The sequence below is a fragment of the Equus quagga genome, chromosome 1, assembly GCF_021613505.1.
Source record: "Equus quagga isolate Etosha38 chromosome 1, UCLA_HA_Equagga_1.0, whole genome shotgun sequence".
NCBI lineage: Eukaryota > Metazoa > Chordata > Mammalia > Perissodactyla > Equidae > Equus > Equus quagga.
In genome coordinates, this window is record NC_060267.1 from 133793793 (window position 1) to 133814122 (window position 20330).

General features: G+C 51.0%; 1 protein-coding gene across 1 annotated transcript in view; it reads left to right on the forward strand.

Annotated features, from left to right (window-relative positions):
• STIMATE (STIM activating enhancer) overlaps positions 1-20330 on the forward strand; it is a 59182-nt gene that overhangs the window by 24171 nt on the left and 14681 nt on the right. The window contains exons 2-4 of the mRNA XM_046675387.1: positions 12938-12986; positions 14817-14912; positions 18506-18627. Of these exons, the coding sequence (XP_046531343.1) occupies positions 12938-12986; positions 14817-14912; positions 18506-18627 (267 nt within the window). The remainder of the gene's footprint in view (positions 1-12937; positions 12987-14816; positions 14913-18505; positions 18628-20330) is intronic.

Below are 20330 nucleotides of genomic sequence, written 5' to 3' on the forward strand. Positions count from 1 at the left end.
ACAAGCCGGAGGTCCTAAGGCAGGCTGGAGCCTGGTGCGTGTGATGCATAGAGAGAAGGCTGGTGTGGCTGGAGAGAATGAGGGGATGAGGTCAAAGAAGCAGGCAGAGCCCTAAGTCATGTGGTCCATTGGCCATGAGCCTGCATTTTATGCTAACTGCTGTGGAAAGTCATGGGAGGGTTTTGTGTTGGTTTTGTTGTTTTAAAATTTTTTATGGAGGTATCACTTATATAAAGTAAAATGCACAGATCTTAAGCATAAAGGTTGACTTTTGACAAATTTATGTATCATGGGAGTTTTAAGTGGAGTGGAGGGTGACATAATTTTATTTATATTTTGAGACCTCCACCAGCCACTGTGTGCAAGATGGATGGATGGACGACGGATGGTCAGACAAATGAATGAACAACAGTCTTATTACATAAAACATATGTGCCTCTGAGTGGGACATTTGTGGAAAGGAGCCATTGCAGGTGGTCTTTGAAGCCGTTCCTCTGTCATCTCTGCCCCGGGAAAGGGCTACGAGGTGAGGCAGGAGTTGTGAGTGAAGTCCACGGTCCTGGGCAGGTTTACTTTGCTCAGGCTACAGGTCCTCCAGTTCCCTGGTAGCATTCGCAGCTGTTTCTGCTCAAACGAGGTACCTGTGGATTGTCCTGAGCAAATGCAGCCCGGGTTCTGCTCTCTGACTGGACCCAGCTGACTCAGCCTTCCTTCTGCCAACAAGAGATGTGAGTCATGTCCTCAAAAGGGTAATGGTTTCACCCATGGAGTGTGATTTTTGAGGGTCGTTAAAAAGGTCTCTCTTCAAAGATCGATATTCCATCAGCCTCTTTTGGTGCCTGAAGTTCCGCCATTAAAATGTCTTGATTTTGAGTGTGAAGTTGCCATGAGTCACTATCCTACATGACGGGAGGCGGCAGGAGTAGATCGAATTGCTCCCCGACGTTGACAGTGGAAAGGAGCAGGAAGTAGGGGAGGTCAGTTTGGGATTAAGAAGGACCCAGGGCCTGAGTCACTCTGTCCTAGGTGGACAGGTCCAAGGGAGGGGCTAGCACAGAGGCCCAGGAGCCTGCAGTGGGAGGAGGGAGCCGCTGCAGAGAGGCTGGGACGGTGCCGAAGTCTCCTTAGGCGCCTCCCCGGGTCTTCCACCAGTCGTGCTGGGTGAGAGGAGACACGGTTAGTTAGCTCCATGTGCCCCACGGAGGGAGCATTCTTAGCTGAATTCTGCCCATGCTGCAGGCGCTGGTCAGCCAGCCCGCAGGGGCAGCAGCACCAACCTGCTTTTCCTACCGGGTCAGAGTATGATGTCTCATTTCATGGTGTTTCTTGATTCGGTAACGTGTCGTTTCTAAGTTTTTTCCTCACTCTGATAATAGAAGGTGTTCTACCACGTCCCCAGTTTGAATCCAGGTGCGTGTCTTGTCATCAGCTCAGAGCAGCATGAGATGTCTTGATGAGAACAAGCCCTTTTCCGCAGTGATGGTCTGAGCCTCCAGAGCTGGTCTTGAGCCCTCTTCCCTGTCAGTCCTTCAGTGTTTCCTGAGCACGTCCCGTGTGTCCTGCCCTTCTGGTGGGGAGGCAGGAGGTCGAGACCTGCCTCCTCGTGGGCTGTGGAGAGGCCCACCCCTCTGCCCAGGTTGTTCCTGTCACCGCTCTTCCGTGCTCACTTTCAGGGCACCAGCGTCTGAAGAGTTCTTCCAGTGGCCAACCTTTGGGGCTGAGGGAGGGGGCAGACCAGAGCACAGTGAGCACAGCTTGATCGACCCTTGTCCTGGCCCTGCTGGGACATGCAGACCAGAGGAGATTTGGAACCAGGACTACAGTGACATCACAACCAGTGGTCTTGGTTGTATGCAGATGGTGACATTTTAGATAATTTCTCTTGCTCTAGTTTCCAAACTTATTACAGTGATTTATAATCTAAAAGAAAAAAAGACTTGAGTGTGGCCCCGATCCGGATTGTAATCAGATGAGTGCTTTCTTGCTGTCTGCAGCTGGGCTTTGTGCCTGAGGACTCCCTCTTCCTCTGCAGAAACACTGCTGCTACTTCTTGCTCAAATGTGCATGGTACTTGCTAAGTACAAAGCACAGTTTTGAGTACTCTAAATATATTGTCTGATTAATGCTCCTGTGAGGTGGGTACTGTAAGTTCTTCCATTTTATAGAGGGGCAGATTGAGGCCGAGAGAGGGTCAGCAACTTTCCCTGACCCACAGTATGTGCTGAAGGAGGTTTTGAACCAGAACTCGCACTCTGAGCGCTAAGCTCCCGCCTCCTTTGACTTGTGTTGGAGCTCGAGTGTGTTCTGCTCCATTTGTTCAGGTTAGTAGTTAAGTGCCTCTTTCATTCCAGGTACTAGGCTGGGTGCTGAGGGTGTAAACATGAATAAGACAAGGTCCCTGTCTGCCTCCTTAACTAAGTGTCTGGTGGGAAAGACAGACAGATCCTTAGTGTTGCGTAAGGAGTGTTAGTCCAAAGGCGTGCATGGGAGACTTTGGGGAGCCAGAGGCAGGGAGGGACGCCTAGCTCAGTTGCAAAGGAGGCAAGTCTTCGAGTTGTCTGAGCTGAATCTGGAAGGATGCCTAAGAGTAATCCAGGAGAAGAAATGTAGGGCCCTCCCAAGCCAACGGGACAATGTGAGTGACAACTAAGATGGGAGCTGCCAGGCCATGGGGACCTTGTTTGCAAACTTAAAAAGGCTGAATTTTGTTCCCTGAAGAAGGGGAGGTGGGGTGGGCACTGCAAGCTTTGAAGTCAGGTGTGGCATGCTCAGTTCACTCCAGCTCCCGTGTGAGGGGCCATTTAAGTGAAGAAGACTGGAGTCGGAGGGCATGTGGCTGCGAAGGGGATGGGCTCTGATCACAGGGAGCCACCGGGGCCCTTTCTGCCCTGTGGTGTCACCGTAGCAAACCTTCACTGTCTTGTATTAGGCTTCCTCAAGGTGGCAGGGGGAAATGTGGGCTTTGGAATCAGAGAAACAGATGCAGGCCTTGTGCCTTTTTTGGCTTTAGGCAAATTCTTTGACCTTATCGTCCTTATGAAATGAGGATGATCCCTTTCCTCGTAAAGGTCAGAAGCGATGATGTGAAGTGCCTGTAATCAGCGCCCAGTGAGTGGTGGTGGTGGGGATGGCGGCCACACCTCGGCTGCTCTTCTTCCCACACTGACCCTAGTAAGTAGACAACTGAGGATTTAGACCCAGAAGAGTTAAGTGACTCGCTTAAAATAATAAAGTTTTTGATAAAACCAGCCTAGATTTCAGGCTGCCCCAGCTTGCCTGCCTTTGAGTTCCTTGCCATAAGAATCACCTGGCTATTCATTTCTGCTTGAAAAGTGGCCCAACCTGGGTGGAAAACTATCCTGGGCTAGAACTTAGTCACATGGCCACACCCAGCTGCAAGGGAGGCTGCGAATTCCTTTGGAAGGGAGCGGAGGAGGCAGCCGGCAGTCTACCTCACCGTCTTCCTGGGACTTTTTCCCTGCCCTAAGGAAACTGGGTTCCTTGGGGCTGGGGGGGGCGGGGGTGCGTTTGCACTACTAGGGGGCATTAAGGAGGTTTGGGATGGGGCTTAACTGTTGGGATGATCATTTATAACTTAGTGAAAATGCGGAAACACATCTGGATTTTTCCTTGATCACTGATTCTGTCAACGAGGGTGGATTTTTTGCTGACCCCCCCCAGGACAGTTTCTGCCCTTTGGGGTTGAGGTCCCGGGCTCATGGGACCAGCAAGACATGGTTTGAGGTCACTGGCCCAGCCAGTGCCAGTTAGAGAAAGAAGCCTGTCTCAGGTGACTTGGATTTTGTCCCAGCTCCACTGCTAATTGCCTGCTGATTCTGGATAAGGCACCCCTTCCTCTACCATTTCCCCACCCTTTACACTAAGGGGGTTGGCCTTCAGGGACCCCTGGCTCTGACTCAGAGTGCAAACTGCCTAGTTTGTGAAGTCATCCCCAGCTGGCACTGATGGCAGCTGCTTTGCTATTGGGCTTGCTGTTGAACTGGGGATGGGGCTGCTTTCCCTGGTCAGCAGTCTGTTACCCTCAACAGGAAGCTTGTGTTGCCTGAGGCACTGGCCTGTGGTACAGCTTGAGAAATGAGGCCATCAGGGCTGTGGTTCAGGTCAGCAGCGTGTCACTGGAAAGAAGGCTCCAAAACTATTGGTTTTTTTTCTGGCTCCAGGTCATTGGAAGGGGAGTATTTTTCCCCAGGGATGAACAAGAAAGCATACAGACTTCTGGCACGAGCTCACGGTCTCTGGAGCTCCCAGATCCCGGCAGGGTCCCATCCCAAGGTCTGTGATCTCACGCAGGGACCAGTGGTTTTGTGGTCCCAGCGAAAAGCCTGTGACTCTGATGCCCCATGTGAGGCGGAACCATCCAAAGGGTCTTCTGTTGTATCACTTTTTGAAATGTCAGAAGCTAAAGTGGCTACTGTGTGGTCTATGATCACCTTCCTGCTTCAAGATTACACATTAGACATAAGAATACAAACATTCCACGTGTTCTATATCATAGTGGCATTGCCTCGGTGGTTTGCTGTGGCAAAGAGAAGCTCTCTGCCAAGAGCCCTGCCGGGTTCGCAAGCCTCTTCCTGCCCTGTATCCTCCGCTGGGGTAACTTTCCACCCATGTCACGCTGGTTTGGGAAATGCCGCCACCTGGTAACCACGTCTGCAGAATCTCAGTTCATCCCATCTTTACTCAGCCGCAAGCCTTTCTTTCTCTTCCCCTGATAATTAGGAGCCTCTTACTACCTCTTAACATCCCTCGTAACGCTGCTTATCTCAGGCTGCACCCAGTGGGGACCCTTAGACAGCTCTCTTAAATTGTGCGGTTTAATTTCAAAACAGTCGTGCTTTTTCTGACTCAGTTTCTAAGTAGGACTGCAGGTGCTACCTAGAAATGTTTTCCCTTCCAACTCCTGTGATCTGACTTTTAACTCCACCTCTTACGTCTTCTTCTTTGTGACGTAAAAGGAAGCACCCTGTGTAAACTCCGAGCTCTCTTCTGCCACTCAGCAAGTCTGTGGGGAGCCCCAGCCAGGCGAGGCTCTGAGGACCGTGAAGCGGGGCGCCTGGTCCTTGCTCTCTAGACGCTGACCCGGAGACATGTGTGCAGCACCAAGCGACAGCAGTCAGGGACATTGTGCTGCCGGTGTGAAACGGACAGGTAGAATTGCCTTCCCGTTGTGTGGCACCAACAACACGAAACTTCTGGAGGAGTGAGCGCTGTGCCCTGGTGCCCTGAGGGGAGGGTGTGAGCTGAGGCCCAGAGCAGGCGGAGCCCAGGACACACATCAGGGAAGAGGACAGGTGCAAGCCTTGCCCACCTCGCTCCAACTGGTGGGTGGGGACGAGCCCTGCAGTGCCAGGGCCTGAGCGACTTGATTACTGCACGCTGCAGCCATGCTGAGGCAGCCTTTTCAGTGATCACGTTGTCAAGGCAAGAAGGTTCACTAGTACTCGGTGCTGGCAAACGTGGGGAAATGGGCACTCGTACGAGTTGCCACCACCTGTGCGGAGAGCAGTGTGGCAAAATGAGCTGCACGTAACCTTTGATGCAGCGAGCCCCCCCTAGGAATTTACCCACACAGGCAGAGACAGCACCTGGCAAGGAAGGACATTCATTGCAGCGGTGCTTGTAGAGTGACTCAGAGATGGCACAGCCACGCTGTGGGATACCATGTGGCCTCTAATAAAGGAAGGAGAGCCATGTGTACAGTCGGTAAAACTCCAGGGGGGTTTTCAGTGAGAGCAGCAAAGGTCCAAAGTATAGATTAAAGTGTGGTGTAAAGTACGTGACCATTTGTCTGTCTCTTTGAAGAGACGTCTGTCCGTCTCTGTACTCACCCAGCGTGTCTTTGGAAGGATGCATGAGATCGGGGTGGCAGTGGTTGACCCCAAGAAGGGAAACAGGGACTGGGCTCTCAGATGGAAGGGCGACTTTTCACTGAGTGTGTTTCGTACTCTTTGAATCTTTTTATTAAGAAAAGAAATTGCCTTATTGCTTTCCTAGAGCTGCCACAGCAAATCCTCACAAACCTCTCGGCTTAACACAACAGACACTTGATTCCCTCACAGTTCTGGAAGCATAATGTCCAGAACCAGGGTGCTGGTAGGGCCACGCTCACTCCAGTGGCTCCCGGGAAGAATCCTCCTCCGTCTTTTCCACTTCTGGTGGCGTCAGGGCTTCCTGGGCTGTGGTTGCACAAGGCGTCCCCTTCCCCAGTTTCTTCCGCTCTTCTCTCCTTCTCTCTCATAAGGATACTTGTCATTAGATTTAGGGCCCACCTGGTTAATCCAGGATGAGCTCTTCTCTAGATCTTTAACTTCATTACATCTGCAAAGATCCTTTTTCTAAATAATGTCACATTCACAAGTATTGGGGGTCAGGACTTGGGACATATCTTTTTGGAGACCACCATTCAACCTGCTGCAATTGCCAACCAGATAAGGGGGGAAAACTCACCTATATGCAGCTCAGAATAGACCCATCTTAAATATGAAGTTGAAAGAAGAGGGATTAAAAAAGATGTACCGTACAAACACCAAAAGAACATACTCTCTGAATTCTGTATACTTTCTGTGTATTCACCTTTTCCAAAAGATATACTTTGGTTCAAAAATGAATAATATTGGGGGCCAGCCCAGAGGCACAGTGGTTAAGTTCGCATATTCTACTTCGGTGGCCCAGAGTTCATCAGTTTGGATCCCAGGTGTGGACCTATGCACTGCTTGTCAAGTCGTGCTGTGGCGGCATCCCACATGTAAAATAGAGTAAGATGGGCACAGATGTTAGCTCAGGGCCAGTCTTCCTCAAAAAAAGAAAAGGAAAAATATGAATAGTATTGGACAAGAAGGGAGCTGTGTTTTAGGCAAGTTAAATGATGTGCAGTGTAATTAGCCTGAAAGTTCCTTGAGGGCAGGGATGTCTGCATTGTCCATTATTGTATTCCCAGCACATTGTGTAGGTGGGAGGGAGGGAGGAGTGGGTGGATGTAAGGATAGGTGAGTGGGTGGGTGGGTAAGGCCATTGGAGAGATTGGGGGCAGAGCAGCCTGTTAGGAGGCAGTCTCATTAGCACAGGAAAGCGCTCATGAGGGCCTGGGCTAGTTTAGTGGTGTAAGTGTGGAAAGGGACACATCCAGAAGACTCTGCAATTGCAAAGGAGATTGACAGTTGGAGGGGGTGCTGGGGTGGGGAGACTAAGGAGCTCCAAGGTGAGGACACTTCCATTCTATGAAGAAATGGCGAAGGACTGGCAGAGTGGGCAGGAGATGTCACTAGGAGGGGCCACCCTGCAGTTGGAGTGTCACTAGGCGGCTAGGGGAGGAGGCTGATGAGCCCTCTGCATAGAAGCCCTGAGAGGGGACTTCTCCCCAAGGGTCAAGAGGAAGAAGGGGATCCTGTGGAGGGAGGACAGACCATGGGGAGGTAGGAGAGAGCCACAGAGGAACACTCAGAGCCTGGGGGGACAGCCCGGGATGGAGAGCAGAGTTGGGGAATCCTAGGACCCTCCTAGCGTTCGGGCCCCTGAGCTGCCTGAAGGCGTAGGAGGGAGGAGGCTGGTGTGGAGAGGTCAGGTTGCAGCTGGTGGACCCAAGCTCACACACTTCTCAGGGACCAGGACAGGGAGGCTCAGCCCAGGACTGGGGAGAGTTGATGCAGAGAGGAGGAGAGGGAAGACAGGGCGCAGGGCAGGGATGACAGAATACGGCTCGCTTTCCCGAGCATGTATTCTGTGCTAGCCCTTTCCACCGGTTTTCTCTCATTAAATCCCAGGCTGACCTGGTAGCTCACAGCCCTCCTCCTTTGTTTTTTTGTATGCAAAGTCACATAGCTGGATAGTAGCAGAGATAGAACTCAAAGCAGTATCTCCCTGACTCTTGGCCACTACTCCTTTTCAGGGGTCTACAGGACCCCATGCCTGTCTTTAGGGTGCGTGTGCATAAAGGCAGAGAGTCTGCTTAGGAGCCCACTATTGCTGATGGTGCACAGCGTCATTAATGGAGTGGAATGGGGCCTGTGTGCCAGGCGTCAGCTACTGCCCAGGGTTGCACGCTCCCAATGGGCCCCTTTTCTGTCCCCACGCTCCATCCCCCACTCTTCTCCTTCCTTTTTCCCCTAGGGGCTATTTCAGGTTCCAGCTCTGGGGTCGCTGCGTGTCAGGGACCTGACCCCCACTTGAGCTGCGTCTGCTTCCCCTCATCGGCCCTCCCACCTCAAGGGGCCCTCTGGCAGACATGTTAGAAAGCGTGTATTGCACTTTGCCTTGGCCTCTTGCTCCATCTGAGTTCTCTCCGTCCTACGGAAGCACCATGAATTGAGAAAAGATCGGTTGTCCTAGGGCTACGCCTGAGCCACTCCCAGAGGGCTTTTCGTTTGTGGCTTCTGAGGGAGCAGCTGCCAGGCTCCCGTGGGGAACAGGCTTGTTTCCATGGGGCTGGGTACCTGGCCTGCTGTCCATGAGGGACTCAGAGGCAGCTCCTTGTTTCTTACCTAAAGAGAAGTCTTGTGTCTCCCCAACTTAGCCCCACCAAAACAAAACTCAGAAATGCAGTGGAACAGTGTAAACTCCCACCTCTGGAGTCGTCCCTGACTCTTCTCTTTCTTTCACACCCCACATCCACTCCGTCAGCAAATCCTCTTGGCACACTGTTGAAGATACAACCAGGCTCTGACACTTCTCACCCTCTCTTGCTGTCCCCGGGCCAGCCTCGTCGTTTCACCCTGGGTTATTGTGATGGTCTCTAGCTGGGCTCTCTGCGTCTGCCGTTGCACCTTCAGGCTACTCTCAGCATGGCAGCTGGGGTGAGCCTGGTCAACTGTGAGTCACCGTCCTGCCTGCGGCCGCCCCCAAGTTACCACAGGCAGACGTGGAGCCCTCACCCTGGACCACAAGGCCTGGAGATCTGACCTGTGTCCCACACTCCCTGCCAAGCGCTGGCCTCGGCCCTCTGCCTGACGGCTCTTGCGCAGACACCAAGTGGTTCACCTGGTCACCTTCCGGTCTTTGCTCACCTTCTGGACCTCTTCTACAACCGCAAACCCCACTTCCCAGCCTGCCTCTCTCCTGCCTCAGCATCACTTGTCGGAGTCTGGCATGCTCCATGTTTGCTCCTCTCACTCCTTCCCTGAGAATGTTAAAGAAGGCAGGGATTTTGTCTATTTCATCTCCCGCTGAATGGGGCCTGTCGCACAGCAGGCCCCTCAATAAAACACGACTGGATAGATGAATGAGTTTTTCTGGATTTTTTCCTACCAAATTAGATCTGGAGTAGCTCTCGTAATGTTTCTTCTTTCTTTAATTAAAAAAAAAAGCTTTTACACTCTAAAATAGTCTAGGGAAATGGGATGGGAGATGGAGAGGAAGACAGCAGGAGCGACACTTCTGCGTTCAGAAGAATCTGAATCTGTGCTGAACTCCTTGTAAGGCTCCTGTGTGAGGCTGCTCCTGAGCACAGCCCACATACACACACCGTTCTTCTCCCTATGTTGTCCCGGAGCCCAACTGTGAGTCGCCCCGCTTCTTCTGTGTCCCACTTTGCTGCATTAGTGCAAGTCTTGGGCACAGGTTTGCCTTTTTAAAAAAATTTTTTGAAATAAAATCACTATGAGTTTGGAAGAATGTTATGAACCATTCAGAACGATGGAAAAGTCTATCCCCTGATCCGTAATTCCTTTTGCGAAAGGTGGCCCTTGTTAATAGCCACATATCCTTCCAGGGAAAAAATACATGCGTCATCCCAGCATAAACATATGTCCTTTAAAAATCAATACGAACAGGGGCCAGCCCTCTGGCTGAGTGGTTAGCTTCACGTGCTCCATGTCGGTGGCCCAGGGTTTCGCCAGTTTGGATCCTGGACCGTGCTGAGGCGGCGTCCCACATAGCACAACCAGAGGCACTCACAACTAGAATATACAACTATGTCCTAAGGGGCTTTGGGGAGGAGAAAAAGAAGAAGAAAAAAAGAAGATTGGCAACAGATGTTAGCTCAGGTGCCAATCTTTAAAAAAACAAGTTTCCTAGGTAATAAAAAAAAATGGATAGGAACAGAATCATGACAGGCATATTATTCTGCAATTTATTGGTATAATTTGGGAATCTTTCCATATTAGTCCGTACAGATCTATCTTGTTTTTGTAACTGCCTAACGGTACGTTCTGTGTGCTAACCCCATATTGATGAGGACTGGTTTCTTTCTGGGTTTTGTTATAACAGTATTCCTGTGAAGATCCTATACATCTTGGCACATGTTGCAGTAAAGCCTGTAGAATGCATACCTGGCGGTGCCTTGCAGGTTAAAGGGGCGTTTGAAATTTTGATAAATACTGCCAAATCAGTCTGAATGGTTATACTAGTTTATTCTTCTAGAGTGTTTTTTCCTCCCAACTTTTTATTTCAAAAAAATGTTAAACCTACAGAAAAGGCTAAATAATAATGAATGAAGAATTAATGAATGAAAATTTAAAAATAATGGATACCCAAATATCCTTCATTTAGGCTCACCAATTATTGTGTTGCCCCATGTGTTAGTTTGCTAGGGCTGCCATAAGAAAGTGCCACAGACTGGGGCCTTAAACAACAGACATTTACTTTCTCACAGTGCTGGAGGCTGGAAGGCTCAGGTGATGGAGTCGACGGGCTCAGTTTCTTCCAAGGCCTCTCTCCTTGGCGTGCAGACGGCCACCTTCTCCCTGGGTCCTCACATGGTCGCCCCTCAGTCTACAGGTGTGTCCTAATCTCCTTTTATAAGGACACTAGTCGTGTTGATTACAGCCCACCCATACAACTTCATTTTACCTTAATTACCTCTTGTAAGCCCTGTCTCCAAATACAGTCACACTGCAAATACAGTCACCTAACCTGGGGGTTAGGACTTCAAAACATGAATGGGGAGGACACAATTGGGCTCCTGACACCACGTTTGCTTCTCTTTATATATATCATCTTAATATAATTATAAATAATAGATTTATTATATAATTACTTCTATTTATTTTATCATTTATAATTATAGTGTATTATAATGACACCATTTATGATATATTTATTATATATAATTATAATATATAATGTATAATTTTTCCCCTAAACCATTTGAAAGCAAATTGCATCCATTCTGGTACTTCAGTGTGTAATTCCTAAGAATGAAGACATTCTCCTTGGGATGGTTTTGATGTCCTTTATTTTATACTGATGAGGACAGATTCCTCTGATGCAGAGGAATGAATTGACCCCCTGACTGGGTGCTTTCCCTCCAGATCGTTTTGTCCTGCCCCAGTTTCCTCCACGTCTCCTTCCTGAGCCACCCCCTCAGGGAGACCTGGATGCTCGTGGGAAGGCAGCCTTCTGCCTTTGAGAGCCATTCGGGCGAGTAGAACCTCTTGGGCTCCACTCCAAATTCTCGGGGGTTGTTGGTGTTTTGGATCTGTGATGTGTCAACAGAATGACAGACCTCCTTACAATTCCGTCTGCTTTTTGGTCTCTACCAAAATGCCTCTCTAAACACCAGACTTATTTCATTTCTGTGTACAGACAGTCCTTGCTGTGCACACTGCAGACTGCCTGTGTTCATTTAGAGAAGTAGGTCTATTGATTTGGGCACCGTTTTCTCTCTCCCTAGTTCTGTCCTCCTCTCGGAGCCTCGTTGGCCGCTCGGGGTGCTGCCTGAAGTTGCTTCTTGCCTCCTACCAGTAGTGACGAGGCTTCCTCCATGGGCTGGCATCGGTGTCTGTTTCTTCCTTGGTACTTTTGTGTGGGAAAACATCACACATGCAGCTGTTTCAGTGTTTTAGTAGATAGAATCGTGGAAATAGTCTGCCTGGGGCTTCAATGGAAGACAAGGTACTTGGAAACATTTTGTTTCCTTCTGTTCAAACGGTTGTGTCTGCAGGCCTGAGGCAAAGGTGTCAGTCTGGGGCTCCTTTGCCATCTGAGGTCGGTCAGGCTGTTGCTGAATGAGCAGCCTGCCCCTGCTGACTGTTCTGTAGCTGGGAGTACCAGTGCCTGCTGCTGAGACATGGCCAGCATCCTTCCACAGTCCTCTCCACCCCCAGAAACCACCATCTACGTGATTGAGAGTTGCTTCTCTAAAACGCAGTTTGGACCATGTTTTTGACTCTGCTGAGCGCTCTTCCCTGGCTTTTCTTTCCCTACAGGAGTTGTTCCAGACTCCCTCGTGTGGCCCCAGCTCAGTTTGTCTCCCTCGTTGCCTACTGTCTTAAAGCCAAATCAAATTTTGCCAAACACACTCTGCATGTTATGTCCCTGTTCCTGTGAGCTCCTGGTGTGTGCACTGTCCAGAATGTGTCTTTTCTCCCTCCCTGGTCCATTTGCTAAACTCTTACCCAGACTTCAGGACCTGGGTGGGTCTCCTGCCACCAGCGAAGCCTCTCCTGACCAGGCCCCTTCCTCCATGCAGGCAGGGTTGGTGCCTTCGCTCTGCCTCAGACCTACCTCGTCTAGCATTTGCCACACATGTGGTTGTGTGTCCTCCTGCCAGACAGCTGCCTTTGCCTTTGCCTCCTCAGTGCTATCTTAGGGTAGGCACTCAGTGAACATTCGTGTGGATGGGTGGATGGATGGGTTTCTCGTTAGGAGAGCATATCCTGAAGTTAGAAGAGGCTGCATTCGACTTTGTGGTTTCCAGTCCTTATCGGAGACAGGCTTGAAACAAAGAAGAAGAAAATAGAATTCCCCACATGCTGCGAGGAGTCATTCTCTCTGAGTATCCAGTTCTAAAGAGTCTGTACTGGTCAGCAGCAGTACAAGGCCTCTGTGACCTGCACGGCTTATTGTACATTGTCACGTGTTGAAAGAGCGAGTACCTTAACTGAGTAGTGTAAACACTAGGTGTGCTGATAACCCAGCTTATTATAGGCTTTCGCTTTGTTATCACTGTGGAAAGCTACTGAATGTTTGTCTTTTCTTTCAGTCAAACGCTTCAGAGAACCAAAGCATGAAAGACGTCCCTGGAGGATATGGTGTGTATTTAAATATTAACTTACTCATAGAATGCTTTTGACTATTTGGGGGGTGGTTTTGGTGAGGAGAGGGAAGGGGATGGAATGTGAGCTATTATACGTAACGTAACGTGTGGAATCCCTTAGTTGAATTACTTCTCGGGAACTATGTATAAAATGAAAGCACTTGTATTTCTCCAGATGACTGTTGAGCCCTGCTTTTATTCTCTCATCACTCTGCTGTCTGGTTTCAGAAGATGGAAGATATACAGATATATCAGTCTATGCTCCAGGCTCCTCTAGTTATGCCTCCCTGCTGTTAGATTGTGTTAAATCCTTGGATTCTGGAGTCTATATCTGTAAGCAAAAAATCTAAATTTGGAGATTAGTCAGATATACTACATAAATGCTCCTCTCCCCAAAGCTAGTCTTTCTTGGTCCTAGGATGACCCTGTGGTGGCAATTTTCCCTTCATAAAGATGGTGGTAAAGCTTGAGACATAGCTTCCAGTAACAAAACTCTACAGAATGAATCACTTGGAAGGAGGCAGCCAGCCCTTCAGGACAACTTGGCGTCCCCAGAAGCTGTCTTTCTTGGGCTGCCTTTGACTTGGCACCTGCCATAGCAAAATAGCCATTTTCCTCTCCAGAGAAAACTTCCAGTGAATCTCTGTGATAATGGCCCCTTTTGAAGAATTCTGAATGTTGATAGTTCTTATTTTTCTTTTCCCCCACTCTGTTTCTCTCCAGTCTGCGTATCTGGCTTGGGCTGGAGGGACCTGGGGGTGACCGAGAGTTGGGACACTCTGTGTTTACACATGTTGCCCTTTGGTGACTCCTACGTTGCCATGATTTTAGGAAATGATTTTCAGGCTTCGGTTGCAGGGTTAGTCTGGGTAATCTGTAAGGTCCGTTCCAGTCCTGAGACCCCTGGCTGTTGTTCCATGCCTGTGTGCCCCCTCAGCACCCCCTTCAGTGGCCCAGCCCAGCTCTGGATGCCCAGCCCGGGAGGCTGAGAGAGACGGCCGAGATCCAGAGTTCCTCGGCCACAAAACACAAGCGGTCTCCAGGTGTTTGCGGCAGAGGAGAGACTGAAGGCCCTGCATTGTCTCCACCATGCTCCTGCCGTGTGGATGGGGGCACAGGGTGTCCCAGGGCCTAACACCTTGTCTTTTTCCTTTTAGAACCTCCTTTCCTCTAGCCCAGGGCTTGGCAAGCTGTAGCCACAGGCCCAGTGCAGCCTGCTGTCTGTTTGCATCAGTGAGGTGTTGCTGGATGGTAGTGTCAAGGCTGCTTCCATGCCACCATGGTGGAGTTGAGTAGTTGCCACAGAGAATGGTGGCCCACACAGCCTAAGATACTTCCTCTCTGACCCTTTACAGGAAGAGTTTGCCCCCACCCCCGTCTACCCCAGTGTTCAAATGGCAGCGGGACTGGATTCGTGCAGTCTTGTTGACCTCCCACATCTTTGAGCTCGTTGTGAGTGAAGTCGCATGGGAGCTCTTTAAAGTAGAGGCACCTTGGACTTCATCACAAAGCTCTGATCGAGCACTTCATTTTGAAGTAACGAAAAATGAAAAAGAATACATATCTTGAGTGTTTAATGTGTTTAAATATGTGTTATTAACCAGTGGCGTTCTAGGGATTTCACATGCAGTGCATTGAAGGTTTAGACAGGTGGCCCGAAAGGCCCAGGCTGAGTTAATACTGATGCCCCAGGAAGAGGTGACTAGTAATTGGAAGGTTGGGGTCTCCCCAGTGACTTTCTTCTTCTTTCAGACTTAATCATTTTCCCTGGATTGGATATCACCCTCCTGTCAGAGCAATAACAAGTGCTGATCCTATTTTACAGGTTTTTAGACACTTCCAAACAAGCCATAGGAATGCTCTTCATCCACTTTGCAAATGTATACCTAGCAGATCTCACCGAGGAGGACCCTTGTTCACTGTAAGTGGCCCATATTTGAGTGCAGACATCACCTGCTGCTCCATGGGAAGTGTAGGCTGGCCTTGCTTTCTGCCGCCTGCCCTGTACCCTCTCGCTTGGGGAGAGGGCAACTCCCCTTTGTCCTCCATGCTCCTCTGAGAGATCAGCCTGAGCCTGCTGCTGGGAGCTCAGATGCACAGCTGCCTGTTGGCTGTTGGGGCTGTGCCTGTTGACAGTTGCCCCGTGCACTGGCTCTCTGCTAATCAATCTAGGTTCTGTCCCTTGGCGTCCTGGTACCCTTATGTCTCCCACTTTCCAAGCAGCCCCTGGCAGGGCAGCATAATGTCCTGAAGGGGTGTCTCTGTGCTAGAACAGGACACACAGGGGCTGCTCTGTCATGTCACCACTCAGGGTCAAAGCCATTGTTGACCACCGTTGACCTTTCACCTGAAGAGCTTGCGTTGTTCCTCCTCATCAGTGCCGTGTGCTGTCGACCTAGCCCCCAGAGGAATCTGCCTGAAACCCCAATCAGGCCATGATGTGCTGTCCTCCTTGCTGACAGTACCCAAACGGTGCCGCTCTAAGCAGATGGAGTGGGAAAGAAGGCTTGCCTGCCTTATCGTGGCTCCATCTCCTCCCTTCCTGGCTCACACTTGGTGCTCTGCCCGTGCTGGGCTGCTCCTGGTGGCCCTCAATCCTGCCAGCTGCCTCCTGCCTCTGTGCCTTTGCTCACACTGCCGTCTGCCTGGAATGCCCTCCTGCCCTGCCTCTGAGGGAGAGCAGGGCAGAGGGCTGGTGGCTGATGAGTCCCTTCAAGAGGTTTAGTGTGTCTTTAAGATCATTTGGACTGGAAAATTCTTTTAAGCTTCTCTGTTTTGGTGACAGTGTGCCGTTTTGAGCTTTCATCCCAGCCCAGATTTCAGAAGGAAGTTGTGAAGTCTCCCTCCCTGGGGTCTTTCCTTCAGACCTGGATGGGTTGTGATCTGTTTGGATGTTTGGGTCTAGTGCCAAAGCGGGGGACTGGAAGGGTGATCCTCCCATAGGAGAGATGGTTAGGAAAGGACCTCGTCCTTCCAACCCGTGAGCCCAGCAGCAAGCTCGTATCATCTTCTAGTGAGTCGTCCTGATATTGACCGAGATAGGCTGAGAGCCAGCTGCTTCTCCTGGAGTCACGGGCGTGAGGAAACCTAACTGCTGGTACAGGCTTGGCTACATCACTCTCCTTTGCAGCAGCTCCATTATCCATCTGCAAAATGAAGATACAGCGTTAAGGGGGATGCTGACAAACTGAATCACAGCCAGGATGGAGGAGGGGCTGTTGACAGATCTCGGGTGCTCAGCCTGGAGGAGAAAAGGCCCAAGAAAGGAGCATGGTATGGTAGAAAAGAGCACCTGCCTGAGAGGCCACACTGTGGGAAGGTGGCTTAACTCGTCTGAGCCTCAGTTTCCTTATCTGCCCTGTGTATCCTGCCAGATCCCCAGGATTCCCATGAAGGTTTCATAGTAATGAGTAGAAGCACCACTGGAAACCAGAGGGGCACTTATCAATGATGACGTTAGTAAGTTGGAGGATATTGTTAAAACTTAGGAAAGACATGAGAGCTCCAGCAGTCCACTGAAAAGCTGCTGGGTCAGAGACCAGGAAGGCGGAGCAGGGTTGCTCCACAGAGGGAAGAGGTCCTGGGCCTGGGGAAGAGCGAGTGGTGCCCTAGGTCCATTCCAGGCCCCACCGTCCTTGCTTTGCCCTCTGTTTATGGATGGGGGAGGGTTGGGCTGGACCTGGGTGTCCTGGGAGTCTGCAGACCTAGAAGGGAAGCCAGGCTCAGCTCAGGGAGAGAAGAAACTCACAGAGGGGAAGAACTGCTTCCTGTGGCTGTAGGGGTCCACAGTGCTTGGGATGCTGCTTTGGGAGGGGGTTAGGCTTTTGTGACATCTGGGGTTCTGGGACTCTGGCGGCTACAATTGTAATAGCACGTTTGCATAGCGCTTACTGTGTCGCGGCACTGTTCACATGTATTGACTCGTTTGATCCTCATAACAGCCCTGCAGTGTGGATCCTTTGATTATCCTCATTTTACAATTGGGGACCTGAGGCTCAGAGAGACTATGTGACTTCATCAAGCTCACACAGCTGAGGAGTGAAGGAGGTGGGATTGAACCCAGCCAGTCTGGCTCCAGGCCCACATGATGCTCTGCTGTCTGCCATTTGCACCTGTGTTGGGTACAGAGCATGGAGCTTTCTGTCATTATTCCCAAGGCCTGGCACACAGTGCGGTCAAGTAAATATTTGGTGGGGGAATGAATGAACACATATATGTGTATCAGGTGTTCTTGTTACATCAGGATGGGTCTCAGATGTGAGAACCACTTGAACCAATTAGATTTAAGCATCTGAGCACAACGCAGCCTAGGACCAGAGCTCAGCTGTGAACTTGGAGAAATCGCCTTGGAAGCGATTGCAGTTCCTTCCATCTCTGGTCTGAGAGTGACCCCTTGTGATTTTAAAGAGGAAGGGCAGGTGAGAGAAAAGGCTGCCCCCTCCCTCTGGTTTTCTCGCCACTCCGGGGCGCTGGTAGGGCCATGAGCATGGCAGAGCAGAGCGTGCTCCCTCCCGTGTCGGAGTGCTGTGCACATCGCCACAGCCCAGGCCTTGAGGTGGGGGCTGTGAGTCTGCATAAAATGTTTGAAGCCTCAGGAACTCGAAAGTGCCACAGCTGGTCTGTGGGATCCAGAGCTTCTCGGGGGGGTTTCCAAGCGATGTGGCATCCCACAGGGCTGGTACCTAACCCAGTGACTCCATGTCTGCTGCTTTGGAGAGCCGAGGGCTGTGGTCAGTGGTGCCCAGTGACCCTCCAGGTACAGGGCCCTCGAGGGAGGACAAGCGGGCAAGGGACCTTTTCTTGGTGAGGGAAGAGGTGCGTGACAGACAGATGGAGACAAACCTTACAAGAACATGTAAGGTCAAGGTGGGCATGCTCGTCTGACCCTCCTCCTCTCCTTGCTCCACCATCTTGCCTTTTCCATGGAGAGTATAGCTCTCTCTTGAGGAATGTTTACTTGTACTTGCCTCCATGCCAGGCTCTGAAGCATGGAGAAGAGCGAGGGCCATGTGGCCCTGCCCCCTTTGGTCTCAGAAACCCCAGAGGCCATTTCCTGAGCTGCTTTGTTGCAGCAGCAGTGTCGGGGACTTGGGTGGGCTGGACTGTCAGGCAGAGAACAGAGTCACTGAGCAGACTTTTTTTATCAATCAAGTTCTGTTTTCCTGTTGACTTCTTTGGCCACTTCCAGGCACTCTGACTCGTGTCAAGTCTGTTTGGCAGGAACACTTGAGATCCTTCAAGTTTCTTTGTCACTCCTCCACCCCTCCCTCAAGCTGTTCAACGCTGATGAGTGTCAGCACACTGTTGGGAGGAGGCTCTCCTGGGGCTCCCTGAAGTGAGCACTGCAGCCTCTTGCACAAGCACATTTAAGGTTCCCCGCCCGCCAGAACAAGGCCAAACAATGCTGGGTCATCAGCCTTGACCTTGGCCCTGGTTAGCACACAGGGCCTGGCTCAGGGGCCCTTGCTGCCTGAGTGATGCTTCCTGATGGAGTCACTGTGCCCTCTCACACAGGTACCTCATCAACTTCCTCCTGGATGCCACCGTGGGCATGCTGCTGATCTATGTGGGCGTGCGTGCCATCAGCATCTTGGTGGAGTGGCAGCAGTGGGAGTCCCTGCGTTTTGGAGAATATGGTAATGTACCATGGACACTGGAGGGGGCTTCATGGAGGGGTCTCTGCTCCTTGCCCTGTACAATGGATTCTGAGAAAGTTCAGGAGCTGGTGGCTGTCTCCTCTGTGGTGAAGGGGCTGGGGCCTGAGCAGCATCCTTCTGCCAGTGTCAGAGCACCGCACATCTGTGTCGTTTGGGTGCCCACTTCACTGCCAAGGCTCCCGCCTTGGTGGCAGGAGCCAGAAGACACCCTAGACACAAGGAGGGAACACAGTGTTTGTCTCTTCCACAAGAGGGAACTGGCAGCCCCACCCGCAGGGCCATAAGGCCACCTCACTCTGCCCAGCTTCCTGCCAGGCTCATACTTCCTGCCCACCTCGTTAGAGAGATGGGGGCGGCTCTCGGTTTGGGAGGTGCTCAGTAGGGAGCTGCCCCTCTTTCTGCTGCATGTTTGTGCTTGTCCTGTCGTTGGGCCATTTAACTACTGCGGCTCACAAGGTCAGGACTGGAGGGTCCTTCCCAGTCCTGGAGCTAAGTCACTATCTCCTGACCATGGGTTGGCCCCCACCCAGCATCTGGCATGTACAGTCATCAGGGATACCAGGCGCATTCCCACTCACAGAGACATGGCTAAAACAGGTGACCTGTGAGTGCTGGCCCAGCTTTGACCCACTCTCATTGCATCAGACCCCATGGGATGCAGCCTGGGTAGGAAGCTGCCTTTCTGCTGGCTCCGAGGACAAATGCAGTGCCTTTTACTTTGTAACCCCAGTGAAATGGCTGCATGTGGCCTTGGCTGGGCTGCTGGTGAGAGGTGCCTTCTTCAGGTCTTACTGCCTTCTGGGGATTCAGGACCCAGGTTCAGGAGTAATGGCAGCTCTCTCCCACCTTCACAGCTGGCCTGGGCTGGAGGCAGGAACTCCTGTTCCCAGTGGGAACAGCATCAGTGGAGCCTTTTTCATGAAAGAGGCTCACAGGACAAGAGGGAGGGAATGCGAGTAGAATTCTGGATCCCCACTCCTTTCCTGCTCATACCTCCCAAAGAGCCCGTGGCTCTGCCTCTCACTCCTGCGTGGCTGAAGGCTCACAAGGGACTGACAGTTAAAAGGGGAGCCGATTTATGGAGCTGGCTGTGAGTACCTTGGGTATTTCTAGAAATCTTAAGTAATTGTTTGTCTCCATTGAGGGGAGATGAGCTCAGGGGAGGGCTTTTCTTAGTCCTGTTACTTGATGCCTCATGAGTCACTGACCCAAGATAGTGTTTGACACGCAGCATGTGCTCCTATGGCTCCAGAGAAGGCTTCTGAGAAACTCCGAGTCATTGACTCCTCAGCTTGGAGGATGGAAATGGACCACAGCACACGTGGCCCAAAGCAGCGGCATCCTCATTTATAGGATAGTCACCCAGAGAGGTTAAGTGATGCGGGAAGCTCCTCCAGCCACTGCACAGCTTGGGGGCCTTGTGGCTACTACACTGGGATACGTAATCCTCTCACCACCTCCAAGCACAGTGCTCATAACTACTTCTTTGCTATTAAGATCCCTTCAGGAATGCAGGGCTCTCAACTCAACTATAGCTGACCAATGCTATGGGAGATCCACCCACAGCCAGTCAGTGCCACTCAGAGACCTGTGAGTGAAGATCAGGTCTGGTCCTGATACACCAGGCATGATGGTACCACTTGTTCCTAGCACATTTTGTCTGTATCGCCAAGAGGAGATTG